The 21,931-nt window shown below is 45.0% G+C and overlaps 1 protein-coding gene across 7 annotated transcripts in view; it reads left to right on the top strand.

Annotated features, from left to right (window-relative positions):
• The window catches only part of LOC135368464 (cell adhesion molecule Dscam1-like), a 183,204-nt gene that overhangs the window by 102,369 nt on the left and 58,904 nt on the right, over positions 1 to 21,931 (top strand). For all 7 annotated transcript variants that reach the window (XR_010414783.1, XM_064601754.1, XM_064601753.1 and 4 more), the window contains one exon: positions 7,376 to 7,429. Coding sequence is in view for 4 of the 7 variants with exons in the window: in XM_064601754.1 (XP_064457824.1) it covers positions 7,376 to 7,429 (54 nt within the window). In the remaining 3 variants the exon portion in view is untranslated. The remainder of the gene's footprint in view (positions 1 to 7,375; positions 7,430 to 21,931) is intronic.

Raw genomic sequence — 21,931 nt, 5'->3', positions numbered from 1 at the left:
TTAAAACCAAAGGGTAAAAGGTTGTGTTGTAACTCCTTTTTGGGGAGTAAACCTTTGCAACATGTATCACTCCCTTTGGAGTGTACAATTCCTCTCCATCCATGTCCTCAACGTTCCACGCCGTATGAAATTTTCCTACCACAATTCCTCTCCATTACCCTCGTTGGAGTGAGGAGACTCCTTAACGAGGGTAATCGGAAGTAATTGTACACTCCCAAGGAAGTGATAATGTGGCAACGGTGTACTCCCCAAAAGGGAGTCACAACATACGTCTTTTTTTTTTTAAAGAGTGTAAGATAACTTACATAGCTTATGCAAGCATTCGTTTGATGATCGTGTACATAGCCACATAGTTTATGTTAAGCAGTGCTGACGAACAGTTCGCCCTCATGTGACCAAGTAGTATTTAGTGCCAAAGCACCATTGTGTTCAATAAATTTTCTTACACACGATAACTTTGAAACGTGGCACTCACAGAGGACCACCAACATATGATGATGATGTTGATGATGACATTGGATGTGTCACTGCCGGAGAGCAATGCCCTGCACCGCTGCATGTGAGACATTAGATGAGTGATATGAGGATGAAGAAAAATGAGTTAAGTACAACGGAATCCCTTTTAGAACAAAGACGTTTATTATTCATGTGTGCAACAAACAGCCGGAAGAGCGCCTCTAAGGAATTAGGAGGACACGTTGACAACAACGTTATTTTCAGAACAGCGTTGCCGTAACGACGTAAGAAAATTGATAGCGCTAGCATTCATTTCACTTGAACGCGAGAAGCACATCCGGCTAAATATCAATGAGTAAAAGACAATTTGGCTGAATCGAAATCGATTAAGGTACTTTTAAGCTGTATTTCTTACATTGGAACGCCATTTGTTGGCCGGAATGAATGGAGATGTTCCCGTTTTCCTAATTCGTTCCAAAGAGTAGACGCGAAGAATTGCGCAAATCCGTTCATGCGAGGATCCGTTATACGGCAAAGGGATACAATTACGCTCCGAACAATAGGTGATTATACACGGTGAGAGAACGTTACAACATAATCGGTAAGATTATGTGGTTACTTTTTGAACGCGCTGTTCTGGGCTGGAGTGGTCCATGCATAAAGCAAGGGTGGAACAACCACAACATAGCTACATGCATGACGATGGGATGGAACGATGGGATGAGGCGTTTCACCGCAACGCTGGAGAGACTGATGTATTGAACAGGATTTCGAGCTATCGGTCGTCTAATCTACCGGCTCCGAGAAAAACTATATAGGAAGTTAATTGGGGTCTAACTTCAGCTTCTAGTCCCCTCGATTGCAATCACTTCCAATTTTAGTCCCGGGACCTGAAAATGCGCTGCAAATAGTCTCGGAACTTCTCATGGACTAATGGTTGGTACAATGTACGTAGTTTCCAAAAATGACTCAAATGCTCTTTTAGAGGTGTAGATATGCAGAGGTTATCGAAATCTTATTCGAGTTTCGATGTGAATATCCAGGAACATGTCCGCATAGCTGTTTTCTATCGTAGGAATGGTATTGACAGAAACATCTTGGGGGAAACATTGGGAATGCATTATTGAGCTGCACAGAAGCATCATACATTACCATTTTTTTAATTTCTATTTCTATTTCTATAAGCATCATACCCGGGACACATAAGAAACGAACACTTGCCACTAGCGGAATATTTCTGCTGAGAATGCATAACAACAACAACTTTATTTCGAGATGAGCAGTACTGCCGTTCCTACACGTGTAGAGTTCCGTAGGACCAGAGGGGAGACGCAAAAACATGGATGCCGTACAAGAAACAAACAAGCAAAAATATTGGAGAAACTCGTTCTGAAATGCTATTAAATTCTTATCCTAGGGCTTTTACTGTTTTGTGAAGGGTTAGTACCCTGTGCTCACTTCTTGAGCTCGACACACTTCCTCTGGCTGTGAGCCCCGACGCTGTCTCTTGGCTTCGTGGCTTGTGTCATTGCTGCACGAGCCGCACTGGGACGTGCGCGTGGATTACGTTCTGCTTCTGCGCACCGTCATTTGCGTTCCAGCTCGTCGGCACCCGGATCATCGGGCGCCAGCGCTCGTTTCGGTAGCTTTGTAAAGGGTCAACATAAGGCACAAGGCTATATTGACCTGCGAGTGGAGAGACCAACTGCTTTTCTATCCCTTTCCATGTAAACATCTGAAGTCACACCCTTATCTCCAACGCCGCTGATAGCGGCGTTGGAGGGCCAGACCTGATCATCATACCATACCGGATCATACCTGATCAGGACCATACCTGACAGCGGCGCATCTGCTCCTCTTTACCCTTTCCGTGCCCTTTCCAAGCCATCTTCTCCTCGACGCACACTCTCTCTGCCATGGACGGAAATACACGGCTGCCGACGGTGGTTGGCCATAGAAAGCTACCGCTTTAAAAAGTGAGAACCAAGGTTAAAAGAAAGGCATTGGTCGAAGCTCTTTCGATCCTCCTAACAGTGGTGGGAAGTACTTGAAGTACCAAGTACTCAAGTACTACTTTAAGTACATTTCTCAGTACTTGTACTTTACTGAAAGTACATTTCAATTTGTGTACTTTATACTGAACTTTAAGTACTTTTCTTCGGTACTTCGGTACTTTCCTTTCAAGTAGTCAAGTACGCAATTGGCAATACAAACGCAAAGCTTGGTCGCAAAATCATTTCTTTCTGTTCATATTAATGAGTCAGCTGTAAACTATCCATGTTTTCCAGCTAGCACTTGGCAAAAATGCTAGCTAAAAGCTTTCTAAAGATAACAGCCGAAACACCTCACGTTTTATCACTCCCAAGTGTTGAAACGTCGAGTGATACCACGGTCTGAGTATTGAAAGACCGTGGTGATACTATCTAAATTTGTAATGTACTTGATGAGTATTTAAAATGCTTTGCAAAGGACTTTGTACTTTACTTTAAGTGCATTTGTAGTATGGTACATTGTACTTAACAACAACTTTATTTTTGGCTTTGGAGAGTGGGGCGGTTCATCGCCACAGGCGATACTCTACCCCATTGCCGGTGGTGGTGTGGGGAATAAAATAACGAGCCCATCCACAATAACGATCGAAGTCCAAGTTGTACTTAAAGCAGGGTGTCGAACCGAACCCGAACCCGAACCGAAAACCGTACCCGAACCGTTATTTTTGCCGGAACCGAACCCGAACCGAAATTTTCATGACACTGTTGAACCCGAACCGGAGCAGAACCGTAAAAAATAATAGCGGTAACCGGTTCGCAACAAAACGGTTCGGACATAAAAGAAGTCAGCATAAGAGTTCCTCTCTATCCCGGAACGAAGACACATTGGTATCATCATCACGCGCCTATATCATGGATTTCAGAAATTTTCACCTAGCAGTGAGACGACGACGTATAGTAAGTATACTTTCAGCGTCTTGTTAACATGTTGAAGCGCAGTTGTCCTTGTGAGCGCCGCGGCTAGCGCCCCACGCTCGCGGTGCGGCATCTACTCTTCAGAGACGAGGTGCCACACGGACGAATGAAACAGGAATGGAGTAGGCCAGTTATGTAGCTCTACAGGACGAATATGCGATCAAATAAGCGCCCAAGATTTCCCTTTACACGTGAGCAGTACAAATTAAACAAGTCAGAAACATGAGAAGTGGAGAAGGAGCGTACGCAGAACGGTGCCTGTTTGATTGGTCGTGGCTTGAAAAGTAAATGTGGTTCTGCTTATTGGTAGTGCAGTTGTGTCGTGACATATTGCCTCTGTGTTGTGGATTAACTAGTACACTGCTGTGAGCTCGGACAGAGTAAGGCTGGCAGGCTTATTTTCGACATGCTTCAGTATGGTTTCAGATCGATTCACGTTGCGAAGGCAGTGTGCCGGCTAGTACTGTCGTCTATGTTACGCTGTCCATCTCATTAGGCTTCCTTTAAGTGTATCTTGCTGGTACTGTGCGTGTGAAAAAAGAGATTTTGGGAACAGAAAGTAGCAGGACTACACCGCTTCAACAGCGTGGACTCTATTTGCAATAAGTGTTCATCCATTCCTCATTTCTCTCGCTAAAGGGCTACCTCACCGCTAGAGACGTCAATGCAGACAACAGCAGTAAGCTATTAGCCACGCATTTCCTGATAAAAGCAGTTTTATGGAACATATAAAACGGAAGCGTTGAACCGGTTCGCGAACCGGTTCGGGGCTGCGAACCGGTTTGCGAACCGGTTCGATTCTTGGCGTGGCCGAACCGGAACCGAACCGGAACGAAATCAAAACAACGCGAACCCGAACCCGAACCGTACCCGTATTTTTTGCGGTTCGACACCCTGACTTAAAGTACAGCGGGTGCTGTAGGTACTTGGTACTTTACTTCGAGTACGATTTTGAGGTACTCTGCCCATCGCTGCCTCCTAATTTGGCACAAATGTAAGGCAGAAATCGCCTTGTGAGTCCAGCGGTCTGCGCAACGAACTTTGGCATACTATTAATGCAGTTATGATCTTAGTGCATCTATTTGCCACAAAAGCTGAAAGAAAATCGGTGACATGTTATAGCTCTTCCCCGTTTGCCAACAACTATCAACTTCTCGTTTCCCCCCTGTTTCGCCATTTCGCCATCTGGCCTAGCAGTCGACTGTTCGCCGGCAATATCGACCTGTTTACCTTTAAAATTGCCACTACAGCGCTTTCGGACATTGCCGCTAATGATACGATTCTTTTTTCCAATTGTTTTCTTTCTTTTTCTTTTTTTACTTTCGATTCCTCACCCGCAGTGGTATCATCTTGTTTTCTTTATCGCTATTTGTGTTTCGCGTTGGAATTATCTCCCATGCTGCCTATCTCGAGGTACTTACATCAGCGGCGTTTCCTCGTCCCGTCTTACACAATCCTAACAATATGTGTCTTATGTGGGTCTTTTCCTATTACAAACTCCTTCATGAACAACCTCACTCCTTGGAGCAACTGGATATGAACTTTGGATATCCTCACTCCTTTGAACAACCTCACTCTAGCCTTGAGGCAAGTTCAAGCTCTTTCCGGCGTTATTGGTTCGATTCTTCATGTTTACTCTAGAAATACTGTATATGTAGCCTATTGAAGACACGTCAGAATTGAGATATCTTTCGTCAACATGACTTTCGACTCTAACCTCCTTGTTTCAGAAAGAAAATGCTTCCACAGTGAGTAAACTATACAATTATCATTTTTCTGTTGCGTTTTATGTTAACCTACTTTCATTTCGTTGAGAAGTTGAGTCATTTTATATTCCCGCCTAGAACCAATTTTCCTTAGACGCTTTTTGAGATGTCTACCGTGACACATTTGGGAAGAAGAATGGCACAGAAACCAGTACGGGCCCGCAAATATTGGGATGGGAAGATGTCCCTATCCGCGTATTCACACGACCAACGTTTGCCATAATCCTCCAGCGGAAGATTCGCAAAACGCCATAACTTTCTGCTGTGACGTGGGCACGAGTGCACAACAGTCTTTCTGTGCTCGTCTAACCATGGAGGATATCCAGCGGCTCAGCCCACGACCTACTAGATTATAACGATCACGTCCTAATCGGCAACCCCTATGAGGAGCCCGTCCGCACAATCCGCTAGGGGCGCTACTCATCGGCCCGCGGGATCTTCATCATGATCGAACAATGGAAATTTGAATTTTGAACGCGCAGACTACGCGGACGTACGACTACCGTAGCGGTCGACAGCAGCCATTCCTATGAAAACTCCTAGAATTATGATGATAGTCAACTTTAGAAAGAAGCATCTCCCGTGGGACATCCACCGCTTGTAGAAAAATACTAAGGTAAGCTGAAGTACAAAGTATTGCGGAAATTGAGGAAGCAATAGCCGGGCCAATGAGCAGCGCCACCGCTAGCTTCCAAATGCGGCGCTGGGAAGGGGTGCCTATGACATGGTCCTTATAACCTAGTAGGCACTGGTTCAGCCACAAGATATTCCGTAGCAGACGACAGGGCCGATGCTGTCGTCTGCTATGTGCACAGAGCGCCACTGACGGTATTCCGGAGCTGTGCGAATGCTCGACATAAGACGCGCGGGAAGTTCCGCCCTATGAGCAAGTTTTTGCTTCTTCTTCCACTAGAATATTCCGTGGAGATGTCGCTCGTGTGAATACACGGATAAGGCTACCGCTTTTAAAACGTGTCTTGCAGAATGCCCCAAGGTGCAGCCTTTTTTTTTTTTGCCTTGTTTTTGCCGCATATAGACTTCAACTTTATCACTTCTAACATGAAGTCAGGATATTCTATGTATTACTGTGCCGAACGATGAAGGTAAGATTCCGTGTATGTCCCCTCTTCGCTCACTTCAACCATCCCATAAACTACCAGTGTTCAAACACAAACAATGGTCCCATTCCACTGTCGGTATCCCTAAATCCGCTAACGTACCCCAAAGATCTCTGGGCAATCCTCCGGGGAGCTGGAATTGAATCGGTCGCTTGGTCACCCATCGACGGGATTACGGGTCACCGGAAGAATGGCCCGTTGAGACAAATTACTGCAGGCCGACCCTCCCGTCCCACACCAGAAAGTTATCGGCGGCGCGAAAGCCGTTTGCACACAGGTCCCTGCAACACCGCACCGCACGGAGGAAGGACGCTATCTTTCTGACTGAGTGCTCCGTACCCTTTATAGCATATGCTGCTCCCTAACATGATCTCGCGGGAAAAAGGGGGGACCACACGTCGATATCTTCTCTTTCTTTGTTAGTCCTGCGCAACGATTATCTGAGCGTCTCTATTTGTTTATAGACTTATGGAGGAGATGGCCTCGTCTTGCACAGCGAATTGGTGCGCACCGAGGGCATCGGAGAGATACCGTGTAATGGCGTTGTCGCGCCCGTTGGCGATGGTGCGAGAGAGTGTTTGCGATGTTGTTGGGACAGCATGCTGTTCTTGCTGTCTGCGAGGGCATCTAGCATAGGAAGAACTTGAGCGATAGTACATTGTTCGATTGCGTTGTTAGTGTCGGAGATATGCATGTAATAAAGGGGAGACACCAAGGTGTGTGGTCGTTCCTCACATTTTACATGTTGTGCTATGTGCTTTCATGTTGATGTTATAAATTTATATCCACGTTCACCTCGTGGAACAGATTAAAGAAAGATTATTCACATTTCGTTCACAGCTTCGAACTCACGTGACTTTCGCCGACATTGCTACTCATAAACGTTGGAACTGTTTCCTCTAAGTAAAAATAATGAAGTAGTTCACGTTTATTTCTGTTTTTATATTGAAGCTTGCCGTGCAAAGCAAAATTAACTTTCCAAATCAACTATCCAATCAAAAACTTCCAATCAACTTCCAATCCCATCAACTTCCAATCAAAACTAATCCGTCATATTGTCTTTTCGCAGTATATCAAGGCCGGCGTTCGACGAAAGACATACATCCGGGCCACGGAGACAATGGTAAGAATAGCACAAAACCTTCTTTCATCTCATTCCATCAAACAGACGACTGCACGAAACGAGGCCTAATCACGCCGTCTGCAAGTCCCGTTGCCTCCCTTTTAACCTCATTTATCAGCCCATTATGCTCCCTAACATACATCCCCATCTTTTGTTTCTGAAACCCATCACCTCCCATTATCTCTCGTTCCGACAAGCCCTACCCATTATATTCTTCCCTTTTACCCCCCGTCCTGATCCATACATATACCCTCCATCTGTTACCCTTCACACCTTCCCTACACTTCATCGACCCTAGTCTAATCCCTTCTCTTCCCTGTACCACACTACCTCAGTATAGTATGCGAGAGGACATCATTTCCCCACTTTTACTTGGTATTCCTGGTGCGGGTGGTGGTGTTAGCGCGAAAGGATGATGGTTAACGGACCACGCCGTATTAATCCACCATTTACACTTCCTTTTCTCTCTCTCTCTCCTCTACATGCTTTTTCTCTTTGCCTCATCGCAGACACAATATCGCCGCGCGTGCGTGCACTCCCTTATTGTAGCTGTATGTTTGTGTTTCATTATAAGTTCTCTCTCGCCGCGGAAGTATAAAAGGGGGACACTGTCCGTTTTTTCCTTCCTCCTCTTCTTCTTCTATTGTCCCCATAGAGGCTGATGGAAGACGCCACACGGATTGTGTTTCCTTTCATTTCTCTCTCTCTCTTCTTGGGGAAAGAGTGGTTAGGAAAGAAGAGACCAGTTATTGTGCGGAAACTGCCTCGTCCAGTGACGGCCGCGATTCTTTGCGATTTGCGCGCCGCCTTTGGGCAAATAAAAACGGGAGGTCAATAGTGAATGGAAAGGAGGGTGCTGAAAGGAAAGAAGGTGGCTTACTGTCACGAAAAGGTGGTTCTGCTTCCTCTCTTAGATAGAGAGAAGGGCAAACAGACGCTGCTGCTGCTGCAATTGTGAGGTCGCTCGAAGAGGAGCGGTCTTCAGAAGCTGCGTGGGGGGCGGGAAGGGGGGGGTTACATTTTGCCGGTTCACTCTGTGTGTGTATGAGGTGGCCTGGTCTTGCCGGATGTACGTGTGTTTTTAGTGTAAGAGATTTTTGATCCGGGATCGTGAGAGCTTTTTGTTCTCATTGTGTGGGAGAGCATTTGCCAGAAGAAAAGAAGCAAACGAGTGGGTGTGATTGCAACTTCGTTCTTTCCCCTTTATATTGCCAGGTGAGATTGAAAAGTTGTCCAGTTAAAGTGGTTGCTTTTTGAGGAGTTGGTTGGAGGGACATATTCTTTATTTTGCTCTTTCGCTCGGGTTTGCGGTTGAAGTACTTAGCTGTAGTGCTTTTTTTTTTATTCTTTATGATGCCTCTTCTTTTTTAGGAACAGATCTCAGGGACGCCATTCGTATGGGATGACGTTGTTTTATGTCGCAAGAACGGTACGATTACTAAACTAAACTCTGTACCATCATTTAGCGCAAACAACAAGACCAAAATGTTAGGAATAAGTGCCGTGGTGGAGCGGGTACGTAGTTACAGCCGCGACGGCCGCATGAGGGCGTAGTCTCAAAATTAGGCCAGCGGGTAAGCCAACGATTAGTTTCCAAAATCATGGTTGTTGCACTTGCGTAGCCTCCTTTGGTTTAAGTACAAACAAGATTCACTCTTTCACGACATCACAATACCTTTTTTTGGAGACTGCACTTAGCCGAGCTGAGAAAGTTAGCTAACCCGTACTTCACAGATTTTGCAATACAACCATAAACATGAGAGAGTGTCCTGTACGTTGTGTAGTCCTGGCAAACCCAGCAGGAAACAAAGCTGTACCATGTGTAACATTGCGTTTTTATTCAGTCAACATTTCCTACGCAAGGAAACGTAAATCACCCTTATCTGAAAACACTCTGCTATAAATTACACACAGAGAGAAACCCAAATTCGCGCACCTTCTGCACTTCACTTATAAAATCTACCGTACAAGAAAAATAACAATAATAAAAGACGTACGCGTCATCGCACTCCGCGACTCCATCAAGCGCAGATCCTCTTCCTTAACTAAAAAAAAGTGGGATGAAGTGTGCAGCGACGCAAGCGACAAAAAAAAAAAAAAAAAAAAACTGCAGAACGTTAGGGTCTCTCTTGTTCCTAGGTACGAGACAGGGGCTTTCAGCAAGTAACGCTGGCGCTTTAGCTTCTCCGTCGTACCTTTCACATTATTCGCCTTCTTTCCCTCGGTTTCCAAATACCTTTCCAGCATCCGCTGGATTTGAATCCCAATTTCCGTGCAAATTTGACTGCACCAATCTTTTGTGGCTTCCTGAATTATACGGCCGCGACTCCTTAAAAGCCCCACCTTGTTTATACCATGGCGACGTTCTTTTCTTCCTCTTCTTATTGTTTCATTGGGAGAGCTTTGCTGTATCCTATCCTCTTCCGTCTGATCGAAGAGAAGCAGTGACTCGGAAAATCGTTTCGTAGGAGACAACGAAAGAAAAACTACAAAAGGTTTCTTCGCGATCATTTGCTTCAACGAATTGCCACCGCAGTATTTTTGGTCGCCAGACACTCTCGTCGTTTCTCCTTAAGGACTTAAAAAAAGTTCGAAAACAGGAAGGCAGAAAGTCGAAGGACATATTCGCTGATCGCAGCAACATCAGGTCACTTGTCAGAGGTGACACGTCGACGAATTGATGACCGTCGGCGTAGGTGATGCAGCGCCTTTCCCGAACAACATTTTTCTGGTCGAAGAAAAGTGGAAAAATAATAAATACAGCACGTAGTTGTAAGCTTTTCGTCGTAAGGTCGTCGTCCTCTTGCGTGAAGTGTACGGGATGACCCGTGCTAGCCACTTTTAATGTCTCTGCATTCTATGTCACTAGAGGTAATGTGCTATTATTGCATTTAATAGAGGGTGTTAGAAAATGATATCCAAGCGCTTTGAGACCCACATGAAATTAGGGACATAGATGTAAAATGCAAGCGAGCTGGTGTATACTTGATGTTGGCAACATGCTCCTCAGCTTGGGGATTATACAGCCTTGTCTCAATTAAACTAAGAGACATGTTGCCAACGTCATAAAATTAGGGTTTGTCGTTGCGCATGCCCACAACCTAAACCAGTTTTCTTTTTTTTTTTTTTATTTGGGGGTCGCACGTTATTCTTTGAAAACAGAGTGGGCACCCAAACTCGCCCCCAAAGGGAACTTCGTTGCCTTCGCGCGGTGCGGGATATCACCAGTAAGCTAGAGTCATGGAAAGAAGTAAAAGAAACACGTTAGTGTAACAAACAGGGTGTGTGTGTGTGTGTGTGTGTGTGTGTTTTAATCTTTAGAGATTCTAATGGCATTAAACAAAGAGATAGTGTGGGCTGGTTGGTTGCTTGGTAAAATCTTTAAAAACCCCGCTGCCGGGGAACATTAAGAGGACAGAATGATAAAACAAACGACACAACACAGCACTGAGTGCAACCAAAATGACGTTTACTGACAAATTTCGTTCTTATCTGCGGCGGGGCCAACGCAACGCAGATAATAACGAAATTTGTCAGTAAACGTCATTTTGGTTGCACTCAGTGCTGTGTTGTGTCGTTTGTTTTATCATTCTGTCCTCTTAATGTTCCCCGGCAGCGGGGTTTTTAAAGATTTTACCAAGCATGATATGCAGACCAGCCCACACTATCTCTTTGTTTAATGTCATTAGAACGTTTGAATCACCGTTCGCAAGAGCCGAGCCATGAAAACAACAACGATGGAAATCATGATCGTTCTCCCTCACATTATCTAGTCACTAAACTGCTCCCTAGCTGTCATAAGCTTGTCCAGCAGAAGATAACGTATATTACCATACTACATAACGAGAAACTAGTTACCGGAACTCCTCCTTTTGACCCGCAAATAATGCGCCTTTGTTCGTATCATTTGTCCTTGGTCAGCCGCATCGCCATCGTCATTCTTACACGGAGGACATAAATAACAATTACGCGACAAAAAATACGCCCCATTCCTTCCCGTCGCAAAAGCCGAGCTTCCTTCCGAGGGCTGATGCGGCTGCAGTGTCACCAAAGTACGGTACGAAAACTGCAACATCGTCAGAGCCAAAGACTGGGCTCGATGCCATCCATCATCCCATCTAGAGTGATTCGACTCCTATGGCTGTTTATGTACTCTTGTTCGTTCACTTTTGCTTTCATTTTACGGTGTGCGATTATGGCATGCATGCGTCTACTTACCGCTATATTGACATGGCTCTGTAGGAACTGGTTGGGTTGTCAAAGAATATTGGTTCCCCTTCAGTGGCTTATATCAACAAAGAGCAGGAAATATTCGGGGTAGAGAGTAAAAGCTGAGTACATATGCGAGGTAATGTTAGGTGATTGGCTTGGGGGAGGGGGGGGGGGGGGGCTTCGTTGCAGGTAATTTCTACTACGACAATTTTTTTACGAAGGTTCATGTCCGCCCTTTAGGTTACGAGGTTAAGCATCTCGTAATCTTACCTCGTAGTTGCATTTCTAGATTTTATGTCCTGTTCATGGAGTAGAAATCTAATAACAGGTTTTTCATATTATGGTCCTTTTGTCGTCGAGGGATATATTTCCACATTTTCTAAAACCTGAAACTTTTCTTGCGTCGGCAAAGTGCAACTGAATAAGCTGTGTATCTGCTCTAATATTGTATGGCTGAATGCTGGCTTTCAAAAAAAGAAAAAAAATCACACGCTTGTTTCCTCAGGTTGTTACTTGCTGCACCTATGCACCTGTGCCAAGTAACACATAATCCATTTTCAGATCAAGACATGTGCACTAAGGGGTAAAAATTGATCCAATACCTTCGTTTGCAGTCTTCTCACGCGGTGGAATTGGCACATGACAATTGATACGCTTAGTCTCCTGTAAAGGGTGCTTGACCGCGATAAGATAGTTGATGAGGCGAAGCCCGCCATAAACATTTCTCTTTTGTGATTTCTTTGTTTTTGAGCTGTCGATGTGTCCTCAGGTCAGCCAGACAGACGTGTCACTAACGTGCCAGCGATGTACCTGTTAATTTCTTGAAACACCCCCCCATGTTATGAAATTATGCCATCCATTTTTTACTCAAAAGTGCGTCGTCCGAAACTCGGTCCTATAAAATCCAGTTAAAATACATTGGCTAAGAAGAATTAACGTACCACATGCAGTGCTTGCAGTGGTACCTAATTTAGCCACGGAAGCAACACGAATGTAAGAGTGAAAGGACGATGAGTGAGAAAGAGTGGCTGGTTTGTCCCTTCAGTTGACGCACCCTTGGAAGTCGCTGGGGACCAAGGCATCTTGTGACAGTCCATCCCGACGTATCTCACTTTAAAATTCATCGACTTGCGTTCCTTATGCTGTATAGCTGCGTCTCCACAGTAAATTTCGTAGGATAAAATAGTGAATAATAGACATGCTCATATTCTACTCGCGCCTGTTGGAGGTCCGGAATCAGCAAATCGCGTCAATGAATCACGAGCAAGTACAACCATTACCCTCGACAGCCGCCTGATGATGTTTTGAGACCTGATACGGATTGGTTCGTCGTTCTACCATGAGACGGAACGAGTCGCAGCTTAATCATGAGCAGTAGAAGCTTGCGATGTAGTGTTTTTAACATGTGAAAAAGGAGCGCTCACACACACACACACACACGCGCACCATTCTTACTGTCGTATACTTTGTTTTCAAGACGATAATGCGGATTACTACGGTTTCTAATTATCTTTCCGAACACACTCATATTACGATGCTTTTTATGTGACACGTTCAGCTCATATTATCGTTTATTTTTTAGTTTATTGTGGTTATGTGTGTGTGTGTGTAGTCCACGCATTGCATTCTCATCTCACATAATACCCAACACGTAACGCGGTAGGACACCGAAACCTCACAGTTGCAACACCTTATGTCGTCTTCGTGTATATGTTATCGTTGAATGCTAATACATTTCACAATAGTAGACAAGAAGAAAAAAAGAAAAGCGGAAATCAGTTTCTGATTTTGTTCTATGTCACATATGTGCAGCGTCTTCAATGATGTATGCAGCTGATGTACTGACATGCAGCTTCTTGCGTTATTGGAATAGTTTAAAACCAGCCTCGAGACCAATCAGCAACGAGAGCACATTGGAGGGTAATTAGAAATCAGCCGTCGTTTTCAAAAACAGCAGCCGCCTTCCCTACAGAAGGGAAACTCCTCTTTCTCATTTTCCTTTTTAAATATTCTCTTAAAATTTTCTACCTTACCGTCGCGAGGCCAAGTTGCTTCTCGGTCGCTGGGGCTTCCCGTAATTGAAGCAAGTCCTATCTTCCCTTTTTTTCTTTTTTTTTTCTCCTTTGAGGAAAAAAAAAAGATAATGCAAAGCTTTCCTCCTCTCCGAAGAGTGTTCCTTAAGCTTTGATGTCGCAAGGAAGAAGAGGTTCCTTCGGGGTAATTTCGGCCGAGATGGATCACCAGTTTATTATTCCGGCTGCAAGTTTCCCTCTTCTGCTTCCTTTCTCGTGTCGTGTTTGAAACAGAAAACTTTGTACCTTATACTGTCTTCTAGCCACGGGTGTTGCTCTGTAGTTACGAGTCTTTTTTTTTAGCTTATTCCTTCCTCACTTATGATGGATGTTTTCCAAATAGATGAGCTACGTCGCTGATGACAGCTATGGGTTTTCACCCTGCATTTTCTCGCATGCAAGACGCGTTGCCCGGAGGCACGATTGGTTTCGATCTTGCGCACACAGATGAGGCAGTTATGGATTGGACATGATTCCTAGAAGAGCATACACGCAATGTACGACGCTTTCTCGTTACGCGTTCAGTTGTAGTTCATTCAGACAGAGCGCAACGACAGGTAGAAGAGAGAGAGATTTGGTCGTCGGACCGCGGTTACATCGCGATATGACAGCGTATGATGCTCATAAAGGTGTACTCCTTTTATTACCCAGTTCAATCGTTTACATCGTGGGTACCGCACAACTGTACGTCTCATGACGCGAGGGTACGTGCTCGGGAGTGTATACGAGACATTCGTGATAAGCAAGTGGAAGGCCCTTCAGTCGTGTGAACATTCATCGGCTCATTGGTTCACAGGAGCATGTGATATGTGATAATTTATTATTATTGTTAAAGCATTCTTAATCTATATTAGCACTGGGAGACAACCGAGGCTATGAGCGGTCTGTGGACTTGGACAGATGGGGAAAGGATAGGAGGAAGAAGGTTGGTATGCGGTCGTCGACTTCAAGGGGATCTGTGCCTACACTCTAGGGGGGGTGGGGGCGTAATTTTACTCCTTTTGGAGAGTGCGGACTAGGTGAATTGCCACAATGATTAGTCAATTTTGTACTAAATGTAGGGAACACTCCCGATTATCCGGGAGACTCCCGATTTTACTGACGCGTCCTCCAGTCTCCCGGAAAATTGGGCCCTTGGGCGCTTTTCTTCTCTCATTTTCATTTAAAAGCTTCGTAAACGCATTCCTGAAAAATTAGATAACCCGTAACACATGTTTCGTGGCATGACCATCCATGGCGTCGCAGCAGAGAGTAGGTATCGTTGTGTCCGTGTTTCTCGAGAAGATGTGCTATCGTCCTGTCGTCGTCAGTCCAGCCTCGTACGATGGTTTCGCCGATGGCGCTCTCCAAATACTAGAAATACCTGTACGTGTTCCTCATACGTGCCAAATGCCTTTTCACTGGTTTTCTGTTTGCGCACAACCAGCCGCGGAGCGTAAGCGACCTCGTGCAACAGCACCTAGATAGAGAAAGCCAGCTTACTTGTCGACGTGACGTAGCAGCTAAGAGTCAGACAATTACGATCGTATTTTCAACGGTGGCAGCCAATCACAAACGTACGTGCTTTCAGCTGTCGTAGCCATGGAGACGAACCACCGTCGTCTGCGAGTAGGGATTGAACGTCCCCGCGTACTAAATGGGAAAACTTCGAAATAAAGCGCAAAACGGTCCAATATTTTTCTCAAAACTGATTTTCTGGAAAGCGTGTTGCACTTTTTGTCTGCATGTTCAGATCTGCAGGTTCCAAGCTAGCTGCAATCATTTGCGAGCTCTTGAATTGCTCAGGACGGCGAGTCGGAGTAGCAGACGAATTCTGACTTTATATGTCCACGTAGCGAAGGAGGGAGAGGAGGCAATAAGCAGACGTTCTGTACCTAGGTGGCGTTGCCACGTGTGACCGCTGTGACGAAGCAAAGCGACACTGGTGTGGACAGACGAAGGCCACTGCCATCATTGGTGGAATGGCTGTGGCCGCGAGCGCCTGAGACGACGAGTCTTCACAATTGCGGTTGACGGAAGCAACGACAGCGCGTCGCAGGCCCACTCCAATAGTGGGTACGCGTGACGTAGACGAATCGCAATACAGTGTCGTCCTAAATTAGTGCCCCCCCCTCCCCCCGTCGCGCTACGGGCAATCTCCCGAAGTTTGAGTTCGTCAGGTTGGCAGGTATGATTTGTGCGAAGTTTGGAGACTGTTTGCGGTGCTGGGGAGTAAATCTCACGGTCATGGGACAAATAATTGAGAGTAATTACAATCTAAAGGACTGGAGGCTGTAGTTGTTTCCCCATTTGCTCTTTTTGAGAGAGAGAGAAAGTACTTTTGTTTGTGTTGCTTGGCGGAAAACCCAGGGAGGACCCTAGCCAGCACACCCGATGATAGGCTTCGAGCATGACGTTTGACCATGATAAGGCAAGCCTGAGCGCTTGCCTTATCATGGAATTTATCCACCAGCTAGCCTGCATTTACGCCATTCTGTCAATGACGTTTGACCCACGACGAACGGGTTGGTGTTATATGCACTAACTAATACCTCACTAACACCATAGTGCAAGTTGATATGGTACACGTGTACCGATTCACGATTGGTTACTTCTTAATCTATGCTCTCAGTCACCACCACCAATGAAATCAACAGTTGCCTTAATGCCTAACGAGGCATTCAAAATCCCTAGCAAGCTCGTCGATTCAACGGGAGCACAGGAAGGGGAATGCTTGAGGACAATTCCCGCTCGGTTTCTGGCAGGGCGTCTATCCATTAGATCAGCTCTGCTTATATGACACTGGTACCACACACTTACACACCTGGTACGACACCTCGCCACCTTAACACCTTAAGCGTGCTGAAGTACCCCCCCCCCCTCCAATTAAGACTTGGCCCAACATCTCCATATTTTTGTTCTCTCAACCAAATCTCTACCCTATGCTTCACGTTATATACGTGAGCATTTATGTCTCAGCTTTCAACCCAAAACCCTCTCACTGAGCGGTGCAGAGCATATTTTGCCTTGTCCCGAATATTTTATTTTCCAGCCTCCATAATTTCTGAAAGTGTCAGCGACAGTTGCCTCTGCCCTGCCATAAAACACATTTGTGCTCCAGTAACATTCTAGCACAAGAGCCCTCTATTTGTTTCCGTTCCCACTCCACATTCGCGAAAGCATCGTAAAGACTCCCTAAAAGCTTTCGAACAATCGCAGATTGCAAGCCACAAAATCGCTCCACTCCTAAAACATTGGGAACAGAACTTGATCTCTCATTGCCGGCTTTCTACATCGAGCGAAAGTGCGCGGAGCAGAGATATTTATGGCATGTTATGATGTGCTAGCTCAGCGACTGCTCCAGACTATAAAAGCCATCCAAGTTTCAGCGGAGCATTGGAGGAAACTTTTGGTTGGCTGGCATTATGGGGCAGTCTAAGCAGGATTATAAAGCGAATTTATGGGTCTTTGGGAACGGCGGCTACGAAAAGAGTAATGTCTTGACAGCCTCGTTTTCAGGCCGTCATATGTCGTTAGAAATGTCAGTCAGGATATCAGTTCGTGCCGTTCAAAAGTGAGGAAGTTGTTGTTGGGAGCAGAATCCATTCTGCTGTGGCGTTGATGTAAAATTTATGAAGCCCAGTGTTTTCAATGACGCGTATTTCGTATAGCTACGAGGCGCCTTCAGTTGCATAAGCGGACATTTTAAAGTTGATCGCGTTCTCAAAAAATAGCATTAGCCACTCTCAGTTACAAGTCACGCCTGCTCATTATGGAACGGCATTATTGGTATTGCCGAACGACCATCCACTAGCAAACCAGTCTAGGTATGTTTTTGGACTAGCATTTGCAATGGGGAAAAAAAAAAAAAAAGAATACGCGTTGGACGAAGACTTGGTGGAAGGTTGCACATATTCCACTTTTTGCTGCAGCGCCACAGCTTTACAAGTTTTGTCATGCATGGTCGAAGTATAAAGTAAATGTAAGCGAATATAGTACAGTGAACAAAATAGTGAACGGTAGTGGGCAATAGTGAACAATAGGATGTGAAATATGGTATAGTGAGCAGTCTACTACTTTATCATATAGAACCAGAGTTCGAACCCTAGAACGTATCCCTGTTATGTATCACCCTCTTATCTTCCCCGTCGTTTCCCAAGCACAATGTACTGAAAGCCGAGTGCAATAGGGGTGGACGGGATATGTGTCTTATCAATGTTCCTTAATTTCAGGAGTGTGTTCAAGGCGTTCCACCTACCCGTCCACCCCCATTGCACTCGACTTTCAGTACATTGTGCTGCTTGGGTTTGGTTTGGTTTTAAGAAAAAATAAAATGGATCTTCCCCGTATCTTCCCTGTTACGTATCACCCTACTGCCTAGCCTTCCCAAGCAGCACAATGTACTGAAAGTCGAGTGCAATAAGGGTGGATGGGTAGGTGGAAGGCCTTGAACAGACTCTTGAAACTAAAGAACATTGATAAGACATATACCGTCTACCCCTATTGCACTCGACTTCCAGTACATTGTGCTGCTTGGGTTATCATTTGTGTGCAACGCGTCATTTTGTCGTTCTCCGTCTTCGTCTTTGCCGCTGTCTTTTTCTCGCTCATGGATAACCGTTACCAACTAGACCAATCTCCCACTTTAGTATTAAAAATATCACAATCTCATTTGTAACTATCTCGCCGGACAACCGTCTTCCATTCTCAACTTGTCTGCTGAGAACCGAAAAGTAGTTGTTTACTCGCGTTAGCGCGACGAACCGCAACAGAGCACAACACCCGGATATTAAAAACACTCTCATTACAGCCGCTGCGTTGCAGTTTAGTTTCTACGCACCCTTTTCTCCTCTTGAGCACAGCATCAAAGCAGCTGGGCGGCATTTTATTTTGGAACCAGGCGGCCGTGAGTCACAACCTTCTTCATGAGGAAGCCATTCGCTGCACCTGCCGTGTGAATGCAGAAGGGAGAAAGAAACTTTGTAAAAAGAAAACAAAGCAATAAGAAAACAGGACAACAGAGAGAGCGAAGGAAGAAGAAGAAGAATCTCTAGGGGGGCGCAGCTTGGAGCGGTTCTGATGCGTTTTCGATTATGCCTTCTGCTTGTGTATTTCAATTCGCACTGGAACGAGAAACGGCAAAGAGACGACACGAACGGCTGGTGTTGAAAATAGGGATATACTGTGTAGCGTAGAATTTGGCGAAGAGCGATAACGGAAGCCTGGGTTGGCACGGATGAATGTGATGCGTAAATTGCGTTTTTGTCTGTTTCAATAAACAAGCTATCGCCCATAAGAGATTCGTCCCCTTTGAGTACCTTTGAATCTTGTGCATGTTGGTGGAAAATAGTGAGGTCGAATAGAACCTGAGCCACACGGACACGAAAAATGATATTATCGTCTAATGGCAATCGGGTCTCGTATGACATTATCTACGAAGCTAGCGCCAAATGGCATTTCCTATAATGGCATTAAAGGGGTTGAGACGCGTCATCCCACGTTATCCCAGATAAACGTAAAAGACGGTTCTTTGCACCAGTGTGAACCTGCATTGAAAGTTTCACAGCGGAATGAGTAATATAAACGCAGAAAATGAGCAACGCGAATACCGAAACTCATGCGGCTCTGGCGCACGCCGCCGCCAGTGAGGCGGCTCACGAGAAGTCACGTGCTTACGGCTGCCAATAGGAATGGAAGCAACTCTGAGCTCTCTGAAGTCGGCTCTTAGCTTGGTTCTTAGGGAGTGACGTTTTCTCGTTTTTCCAGAGAGGGACTTCCGGAATACTCTCAACATCCGTCGTCTGCTCTCGTCATGTATTCCGTCGATTAACAGTCAAACTGCGCCATTATTTCGCGGGGGATTTTCGATACCGTGGTCAGTGGTCCACGAGGAATAAAAAGGCACTATGCGGTTTCGAAAACGACTGGAAATTATGTGACCGTCCCTTTAAATGCGAATTTCTTCGCAATGAGCTCTACGATGTTGCTTTCAATTGCACTAACAATCGCTAAGCCAGCTAGTTCCACTTCAAAACTATAGCAGCAGAGCACTTTTCAGAACTCCTCCCTCACGGCACTCTTCTCGGGAGAAACGTATAATCCTCACCCATGCTGCAACATCGCAGAATAGATACGAAGCGCATCTCCCAGCAGAAAGTATCCTGCTAACGCCTACTTCCCCCTGCCTTAGTTCCGCTCTCCAAATCTCGTCTCGGCAAAGCAACGGACGAAAGCATGCGGCCAAAGAAAACGAGCCGAAAACGAAACTTTCGGAGGATTACCGAGACGAATGACGCAACTCGATCACGATCGCCTTATCGGAGCACTAGGAAATCCCCGCGCGCACAAAGCGTTTTCTTAGCACTTTCTACGCACCTGCACGTAGTTCAATCTACCTGAATGAAAGGGAAGGGGAGCGGCGGCGAACTCTTCCTATTCAGAACCGACGAACCGCGTCTCGTTATCCGATCGTTTCTTCTGCTGAGATCGAATGAAACTTCTCGGAAATATGCCTCGTAGACCTCCCGCGTTCACATCGCTGCACCTTTTGTCGTCGATATTGCTACGGTCAGCGATCATGCAAGAATTTGCTGTTGCTCTTATTTTTCTTCTTCCTAGGCAGGTGAGCGTACGTGGGTGCAAGTATTGTAGGTGCTCAACTAGCACAATGTACTAAGGGTTCAGATGCATTTCCTGTTTTCCTTCTTTTACTCTCTGTTGAGTCCATAAGCAGCACTGGGTGGAGTGAGAATAGATTCGATGCCTTGCTTGTGTACCTCGCGGGGGCAATATTGTAAGATGAAACTCCATTTTCCTTCTTCCATTGTGTGAATGGAGATAGAGTGTATTTATCTAATATCGATATAGTGTAAGTGTGGTGTAATGTAGTGTGTGTAGTATAATATCGATATTTATTAGTGGCACATAACATTTATTTTATAAGTGGCCAGCTGGAACCTTATCTTAGAAATCTCATTTGTTTATTTTATTCTTATTTTTATGATTTGAGGTCTCTGGAGAATCCAGTGGCTTTTGGCAACGAGGTGTCTTACTAAATGTGATAAAGCTGAAACTGATAACGCCGATAAAGTTTGGAACATGGTGTGCCAACTGTGATCTTCATAATCTTCAACCAATAATAACAAAGAATGAAGAAAACGTGAATTTTACTTGGGCATATTTTTAGTTTCAGCGAACGGAAATTGAATTGCTTCACTCATTTGGAAACTCTCACAGGGGTCCCCGAAATATTATTAAACCAAATTATCCAAATGTGTAAATTATTGTATGTACCCTGTGTCGATTTGCATGTAAACATATACGTATAATTGCAGGTGGAGCAAGCTGCATGTTTATGCCGGCAAGCAATAAAGTTCCTGAAGAGCAAGCACATCAGTTTTTATGGGGCGCGTGTGAATAAGATACGTGTAAATATACGTACAGTATACGTAAATATAAAATCCGAAGAGAGTAGTGTGTGTGAAATCGAGTCTCCGAGCAGCGATCACTTACGATTAACCCTAATACATCGGCACGCTCCAGCACTTAAAACCTGCATAAGTACGGATGAGAAGCTCTCGTATAGAACGAGTATTAATATAAACTGTCAGCGAAAAACGCACATGCTACCTTGGGCGAAAAAAAAAAGGATGAATATAAATTGGCGAATTTCCCCATTCATCATCATTAATTTATCTGTTGTTGAGTAGCTGCGCTCTGATTAAAGCAAACTACCGTAAGAGCATGTATCGAGAGACGTTGTTGACCTTGCTAGCTTGAATGGCGTAGTCGTAAAATGTGCTCGCCTAGGCTATCGAGGTTAGAACGCTGTCATGCAGGTGTACAGTCGCGTAGCAACTAAACGCAGCAATTCGTTAAAGCTAGATAACGCGCTGACGGGGGAAAAACGGATATACTAAACTGATGAGCCGACCGCCGGATGGATGAACCTAGCGTTCCGGTAATATATCTGTATATTTATTGAAAACTGTGACTCCCTCTTATCTACAACTGGCTTAATGTGATACCGGAAGATGAGCGGGTAATTGGAAATCTTATCAGGTTGAACGTGAATAATGACCTTCAGAGTCAGATAGTATTATATCGTTGGTACACGCGTAATTACCCCTGTTTTTTTTTTTCTTCTTATTTTGATTCTGATACTTATCTGAAGAATCTTTCTCATGATTATTTCTTTCTGACATTGATACGTGTACTCTGATATACTGAAAGCTGATCG

The sequence above is a fragment of the Ornithodoros turicata genome, chromosome 9 (genome assembly GCF_037126465.1).
Source record: "Ornithodoros turicata isolate Travis chromosome 9, ASM3712646v1, whole genome shotgun sequence".
NCBI lineage: Eukaryota > Metazoa > Arthropoda > Arachnida > Ixodida > Argasidae > Ornithodoros > Ornithodoros turicata.
Note: the sequence above shows the minus strand (reverse complement) of the source record. Positions and strands in the feature narration are given on the sequence as shown.